General features: G+C 39.3%; 1 protein-coding gene across 1 annotated transcript; it reads left to right on the top strand.

Annotated features, from left to right (window-relative positions):
- Positions 1–919: 919 nt before the first annotated feature.
- On the top strand, positions 920–8,521 carry LOC122761971 (transmembrane protein 145-like; the record flags this gene model as incomplete). The annotated part of the gene is made up of 4 exons (XM_044017169.1): positions 920–1,198; positions 5,621–5,793; positions 7,862–7,982; positions 8,333–8,521. Coding segments are annotated over 4 exons (762 nt in total), but the record flags the coding sequence as incomplete, so codon positions are not given.
- Positions 8,522–8,552: the final 31 nt, after the last annotated feature.

Below are 8,552 nucleotides of genomic sequence, written 5' to 3'. Positions count from 1 at the left end.
ATTCCAAGTCCAACTAAAACCCTCTCTAGAGTCCAGCCTTGGAATGATCTGAAAGTCCATGATGGGAGACTTTGACCAGTCTAATGGCAGTTCAGAGGAAAAAGAGGGCGCCTCCTACTGGCTGTTCTATTCATGTTCCTGTGTCCTGTGGTGTTTCAGCACTGTCACTAACCTATTTGTACCAGATACCCAATCTGTTTTGTGAGACTACTTCCTGTTGAAACCATTTACAACAGGTTCACGGATATAAAATAATGTTATATTACTTAGTTGTTTTTCATATGTATAAAATAAATACATGTTTTTCTTTTAAGGATTATCCTTAGAAAATAAAATACAGGTTTTTGTGTTATCTTTAGCTTTAGTAGTGTAACAGAGTAGTTATATTCACCTGTAACGATCACTCAGCCAATCTTACGTCGCACCACTTCCTTCCAATCTGGCTTTCAAAATAAGAGCCACTGACTTTGGCCTTTTATTACTTCTTATTGGCAAAAATTGACAAATCGCCCAAAATGTCCTTAAAATACCTTTAAAGTAAAGTTAAATACATGTTTTTATATTTTTAGTGTTAGTCGTCATTCACAACTGTCATTAGCAGTAATGTGTTGAACAAATCGGGTTTCCTGTGACAGCTTGACATTAAATATAGCTTACATTCATTATTCTTATAAAATATAATATACCTTTCATTGTGTTAGTTCATTCTATAAACATAAATACCCGTTTCTATGTAATTCCACAACTGTCATAATACGTTAGCGGTGACAGGAAGTAGTCACACTTTTGCATATGTACAGAACAAATTGGGTTTTGCAAAAATAGGAAACAGAATCAGACAATGAATGCAATAAAATGTATAATATAATATATAAAGTGTTCTAGATATTGAAAGATTGCATCATATGAAATGTTTTAGGTCAGAGTTCTCTCTTTTGGTCCTGCCTACCCCAAATTTAAGCGTCCAAACTGGTGTTTTTGTGCCCTTTTGTGCGTCATCCCTCCCTCCCACACATGTGCACGTCTCTGGTTGTGTGTTTCTTATCTTCCCTCTGACTTGTGTGTGACCTCTGACCTCTTGATTTGTGTTGTGTTGTGTGTCAGGGCGAGGATCAGCCACAGCGGCTCGGTGAAGCTCAGCATTTACATGACGGTCTACACCATCACATATGTCATTCTCTTCATCTACGAGGCAGAGGTACAAACACACACCGACACACACACGGCACTCACTCATATTTCTTTTTATTGTTATTAAAGTGTACAATACTCTGATTATATGTATGGAAGCTTATTGCTGCTGCACCTGAGCAAGACTGATAAAGTTGTATTGACATTTTTATATAAGACAGTTTTGGAGAAACTTCAAGTTCAATTCGATTCAATGCAATTGTATTTGTATAGCGCCAAATCATAACATACATTATCTCAAGGCACTGTACATAGACAACATCAAGGAGAGCAGAGAAACACAACAGTTCACACAATGAGCAAACACTAGGCATCAGTGGAGAGAAAAAACTCCCTCTTAACAGAAGAAGAAATCTCTGACAGAACCAGACTCAGAGATGTGCGGTCATCTGCCTCGACCGGTTGGGGTGAAAGGAAAAAAAGGGGACAGTGGAGAGGTGGGGGACAGAAAATGGGGGGAGAGAAAGGACAAGAGGGAGATGAGGGAGAGACAGAAGAGAGAGAGGGAGACCAGCAGCAGATACACAACAACTGTATCAGGTTACAAGTTTATACAGTTACTGATATCGACTATTAATTATAACATAATAATAATGGTGACGATGAGCGTAGCCTCGGAAACTGGATCTTGATCCTGCAACCTGCATGATGAGAATACAGAGAGAGAGAGAGGGAAGGAAGGAAGGACACAAACTAGGGAGAGAAAGAGACAAGGTTAATGACATATAAAAAGTCATAATCAAATCCCGAGTGTGAGAGAGTGAATGTGCGTGTACCACAGGTCTCACTTTTTAATTGAAACAATTTTAGTAAAGAATAAGAAGGTGCCAGTGTGAGACTTTTAAATTGAAATTTCTCTAAAACTGTACATAGATGTCTTGATGTGTCAGTATCAAATGTCTCAGTGTTGTTCAGAAATGATGGACACTTGTTTTTATTACATCTCAAAGTTGATAATGTTTTCATTTAAAAGTGCAAATGTCTGATTTACAGTACACTGGTAGATATCAATGTGCTCCATCTCTGAAACTTATAGCTGTGAGGATTTTCATTATTTTTCACATTCAAAGACTTGCACTCAGACAGAGATACAGTGCTCTTGGTGTTTTATTTTGGAAACCGCCAATATACTTACAAAACAGCTTGATTCATTGGTTCACAAGCTTTTTACCATAAAAAAACATAAAAGCCAGGGAACTATTTATCTCGAATATGTGTATATTTTTATGTAAGTGCTTTTGCCCATTTTTCACAGAATAACTTTCACTATCTGGCGGTTATATACAATTTACTGCATGTTAAAATAGTGTATTAACAATTTATAATGAAGAAAAAACGCTGTATTTGTACACGAACACCAGATTGTGTTAAATGGACGTGTTAAATTTGAAATTTGAGCAGTGTAAAACATATTTTGAATCACATTTGTTTGAGTCTTTGTTTAAATGTCCAAAAACAGGCCATCATAAAGAAACTATGTACAGACGTTTTTCCAACTCTCTCAAAGACACTGATTTGCCGGCTTCCTCGAGTGAAACTACCGCAATAACCACACGTTAGCTGTAACTTGCAACTTCTCAGCTTTCAGAAACAGTTGGAATTTTTCCTTTTTTCTGTTTTTTTCCAAGTGCACTTTGCATCACCGTAATTATGTGACGGCACAAACCGTATCATTGCGATTCACAATATTATTGTGATGACTGACTAAAGAAAATCTGAGCAGACATTGAAACATCGCAGATAGATAGATAGATAAAAATGAAATGAATTCATGTTAATGAGTAGAAATTCACCATGATGAACTTATTGTAAGTTAATTACAATATTCATCCAATAAGTTTATTAGGCTGAGCGTCCCATCACTAGATCCTACAAATGAATTCATCACATGAAATATTAATCTGTTATTAATTTCTCATGAAATTGTTGGTTGGTTTAGTAATTAATAAATGAACTCAGGACTTTACAGTTGCAGAATATCTGAATGGGAAATAAAAATGAACTAGATTTGTCACCACAGCTGAATAAATATAATTAAAGTTGTGATTAATAGTTTGTTAGATGTGTGACCGTTGTAGTGCTGTGTGCAATGAAAAATAATTTGTTTTTGAAACAACTTAGCCTCTGGTAAATTGGCATTTTCCTCTGTTCCTCTGACACTATATCGAGAAAGATTAATCAGTTAATTTGTGTGACAGGATTATCATTATCCAGCAGTCGCTGTAATTTCCACACAAATAAAATCATCTGTTCCACTCGTCATTGAAAGAAAAGTCTACTGCAGTGTAGCCACTTGTCAGTTTATATTCATTTTCCAAACCCATAAAACACGTGAGCACTCTCGAGGTTTGCACCTCCCCGGCTGATGATGACAAGTACAAGTGTAAGCTTTCTCACTGACAGTGTCAGACACTGTCTGGATTAGTGTTCATCTCTGTTCTGCACTTTTAATAATCACATAAATATTCAGGGAAGAGTTCGAGCACGCAGATCAACACGGGATGTAATAGCTTTTTCCATCAACTGAAACATTGATATTTATGAATATATTATATTTAATATAAGGAAACGCCTCCATGATTGAGAAATGATGGATCCTCTATCAACTACAAAAATATGACACTATTTCAATAATCAATATCTTCTGTGCTGGTTCAGCTTTTCTGTGGCGCTAATGCTAACACTCACACACCACTGAGAAGCAGCCTGACACAGGGAGACACATTCTCATTACCCTGCATACCTCGTTACACAACACACTTTAGTTTAGGCACCATAAAGAGTCTTAATGTTAAGACAAATTAAGATCGTGGTGATTTTGGACATTTTTTAAAGGTATGTCAACAAACAAAGCATTTGTTTTTCATCCCAAGAGCAAGATTTTGGGGCGACGGAATTCCTCTCACACATTTTTTCTGAAACAAATACTTGAACTCAAATATGTTACACTTTTTCATGTTGTCATTTTGATTATTATTCTGTAGCCTTAGCACTGACCATGTATGAGAACAGACAAATCGAAAGACAAAGCAGTTATTTATATATCGCCCCATATCCAATTGCACAGATAAGTGCTTTATGTACAAGATGAACTAATGTCTTGGCTGACGCTCCCACCTGTGACTATTAAACACAGAGGTCACGATCATTAATTGGTGTGTGTGCAAAAAAGCTACTTCTAATCCTAATGATTCTGTGTCTCCATGTTCTATGAAGATGAAAACAGATCTCACCAACCTACCAATGTTGATGCATGTGAGCTTATGAATTAATAAATCACTTAGTGTGTTGCTGTTACTTTGCATGTACCACAGAGACTTGAGCTCACTCATATGCACTGATGGCAGTGTGTTATAGTCTTTGAAATCAACATGGAAATGACCCAGTGGGAATAGTGCTGTGGATGTATCTGTCCTATATTTAATACAAGAGCCTATAGCCATCTCTCACACTGCAATATGTGGATCTGAAGCGTTGTAATTTATCTGCTGCTGCTGCTGCTGCTGCTGCTGCTGCTGCCCTCTTACGTGGTCCCTGCTGTTAAAGAGCTCAAACCTCTGGGGAGCTCCTGCTAAAAATATGGCAAACTAGGTTACAATTGGAAGTGAAGTGTGGACTGGAAGAGTGTTCCTGGTTCCTGGGCCAGGCTCTGGTTTCCTGGTTGAATCCCTAGAAGCTCCATGCTGAGCGGTCAGACCTATGCATTATGTAGTGAGAGAAACCTTGTATGGCTAATGCTATCCAGTCACTGGAGTGTGAAATGCAATCCAGCACACACACACACACACACACACACCAGTGACCTAGTTGAATAGAAGAAGTGTCAATGTCAAAGACTCCTGCAGCAATAAGACACAGGATGCTACAAGCTGAGTTTTGGCTCGGCCATCGCAGTAAATCAGCTGAACCATCTCAGTGATCTATCTCAGTAATTAGGGCGCAGAGTGCCACTGGTGGCATTGTAACAAAGTACATTTACTGTGTTCCTCTACTTAAGTCCATTTCTCCTGTATTTGCATTTAAGTACATTTATCTATTTACATATTTGGAACTTAAATGTAAAGGAATGTATATTTGTATGTACAGGAGTTTGAAAATGTTATGTTTTATTATATTATTTCATGTCGCACAAGATATTATTCTTTATTCTATTTTGTTTTTGCACAATATTGAGAAAAAACTCTGTACCTCTGTGCACAGGACAAATAAAAATCCTCAATCCTTTTAACTTAGTGAAATGTTTAAATGAAATGTTTAACTTCCTTCCTTCCCGCACTGCGATGTCAAGACAAGCAAATGAACAATGAAATAAAGTTGACGTATTTGTAGCAGAATAAATGTCTTCTCTTATGTCTGAAAGTTTTGGCTGGCTTTCAAATGTTTGTGTGCGTTTCCATTTTTGGGTCAACGTCTCGTGTCCCTGTGCCAGTTCTTTGACCCAGGTGAAGTGCTGTACGCCTACGACAGCCCCGCAGGTTACGGACTGATGGGCCTGCAGCTGCTGGCCTACGTGTGGTTCTGCTACGCCGTGCTGGTCTCCCTGAAACACTATCCAGAGAAACAGCCCTTCTACGTCCCTTTCTTCACCACGTATACACTATGGTGAGACCTGTGCAGCTTCCACACACACACACACACACACACACACACACTCACTGCTGTGAATCATAGCACCTGAACCACAGACTGCAGAAGTGGAGAAGAATCCACATTTTTCTGTTTGAGGTTTCTTCCATTTGAATAATTGATGCTGCTTTGTGAGAATGTGCATGAGATAGCTGATGCTTAACGCTTCCTGGAATGAATGCTTGTTTATTTTTACAGCCCGACCACTGTCTCGCTCACACCATAGATGATTACATATATGACACTTGAATGAGTGATTGCTGGAGGAAAATATCTATTTTCACTCGGCTGATGACGAGATCTCTTCTATTAGAATAATTCATGCTCCCATATGCAGTATTTGTACACACACACACACACACACACACACTGCTCAGCTCCTCTGCCTCTCACACTCATGTCATCACATGAGTTTCAATGACAGGTTTTCATTTTATCTCATTGTTCACACCTCTTTTTTTACATGCTTTACGTCTGTATCTGGAAATCTGTATCTGACGGTTTTTAATTATTTTAATTTGTTCATGAATCAGAGGGCTAATTTGATTATCAAAATTCCCCAGAATTAAATAACCAGGCATTGTTTTCCTTCTAACACAAATGGAACAACTTGTCTCTGAAGGAACCAGCAAAAGTTGAATACATCATTTATTCAGTCTCGCAGTGGGGGGGAAGTGGGTGCACATGTACTACTTTAATATCTTTCTGTTTGAGCTTTATTCATCTGTTGGAAAACGTTGAGCTCAACAAAATAATCGGCTGAGATACATGTTAGTATAGAGCCGTGCTGTCCCACTGAAACTGCAGCCTTTGCACTCATACTGTACGCTGCGTGTGCCTCAAATAATCTGTAAATTCGAACAATATTACTGCTCTGCTTCATTCACAATAATATCCATCAGGACAAGATATGTAAGATCACTAAAAAATAAAAATCATTTGTTTTTTGTGGCTGTAGAACAGGGGTGTCAAACATACGGCCCGGGGGCCAGAACCGGCCCGCCAGATGGTCCAATCCGGCCCACAGGATGAATTTGTTAAAATTTCACACTAATCTAAATGTAATGTCAAATGCTCCAGATACCCGTGACTAAATGTGTGTGTGCTAAGTGTGCTGTGTAAATAGTAAATTTAGGCATGATATTGTTGAAATTGCACTTATATTTCTCAAGAAATGTCATGTTTTGTAAAATTATCCTTCATTAAATGTAAAACAAAGGAGTTGTTCATAGGTTATTATTCTATTCTATTCATTTTGCTATTTTTACTGGTCCGGCCCCCTTGAGATCAAATTGTGCTGTATGTGGCCCCTGAACAAAAATGAGTTTGACACCCCTGCTGTAGAATAACCCTAATGGCAAGGGCCTTGCACTGCCATGTTTTTTTACGGCAGCCCGGAAGAGCAAACACCCGCAGTATGAGTGAAGCAAAATGCAAACAAACAAACAACACAACATGCTGGGGAAAGCTCTGCATACGTTTATTCACGTTTATCCATTACATTACATTACATTAGATTACATTACATGTCATTTAGCAGATGCTTTTATCCAAAGTGACTTACAGTAAGTGCATTTCTACATTTGGGAACAAACAAGAGCTAGAAGTAAGTAAGTGCTTCAAGTAAGCCGAACTATAAAGTGCTAGTCATAAGTGCTTTTTTTGTTTGTCGTCGTCGTCTCAGTCCAGGATGTCGATGGAGAGCTCGCTCCACCTTTTGAGAGCCGGGACAGATGCAGAGCGGAGTGGGGCGGGCTGTGGTGTCGGCTTCGATCATGTCCTGAATGTAGGCTGGACTGGATCCGTCTGTAGCATGGAACGCAAGCACTCGCGTCTTGAAGCGGATGCGAGCAGTTACAGGAAGCTAGTGAACACGCAGGCGTTTTGATCAACATCGGTTGGTCCCGCCTGTAGGAAGTCCAGACTCGTACTCAGTCTCAGATGAGAATAAGTTAGCCAGGCTAGATCAAGAGAGGCTACTTGTTTTTTTTTACCATGCGATTTCTACATTGTGAAGATAAATCGACTCACTCTGCCTCCACAGGTTCTTCGCGGTGCCTGTTATGGCTCTGATCGCCAACTACGGGATTCCTCGCTGGGCCCGGGAGAAGATCGTCAATGGGATTCAGCTCGGCATCCACCTCTACGCCCACATCGTCTTCCTAGTCCGTATCACACACACACACACACACACAGTGTCATTACTGCCTCTGTCATTCATACAGACCAAATCAAATCAGTTTTATTTGTGCAGCGCCAAATCACATCATTCATTATTCACTATCTTGGAGTCATAAATGCCTCATGCTGACTGTCTCCTCCACACATTATCCGGCTCTTATCATGTTGTTCTTTATTAATAGGTCATATTTCTTATGCTAATGTCCTGCCCAGTGCACGCTTTGCAATTCCCACTTCTCATTTGTTCAGTATATGCTCATTTTAGTCTGTAGACTGCATGTAAATACATCATATGTCAACACTGAACACGTCTTCCTATTCTTTTGGCCTTCAGGTTATCACAAGGCCCTCGGCAGCCAATAAGAACTTCCCGTATCATGTTCGAACATCTCAGATCGGGATCCTGTTGTCCAGTCCTAAGGGTGGTGAGGGGGCAGAGAGTTTCCCCCATCATGCTTATGGAAACAGCTCCTTCCTGGGAGATTCACAACCAAACTTCACTGAACTCTTCTCCATCCAATCAGTGAGTTGAACCCTAATTTCATGGAATTTGT

Source organism: Solea senegalensis, unplaced genomic scaffold, assembly GCF_019176455.1.
Source record: "Solea senegalensis isolate Sse05_10M unplaced genomic scaffold, IFAPA_SoseM_1 scf7180000015122, whole genome shotgun sequence".
NCBI classification, from domain to species: Eukaryota; Metazoa; Chordata; class Actinopteri; order Pleuronectiformes; family Soleidae; genus Solea; species Solea senegalensis.
Note: the sequence above shows the minus strand (reverse complement) of the source record. Positions and strands in the feature narration are given on the sequence as shown.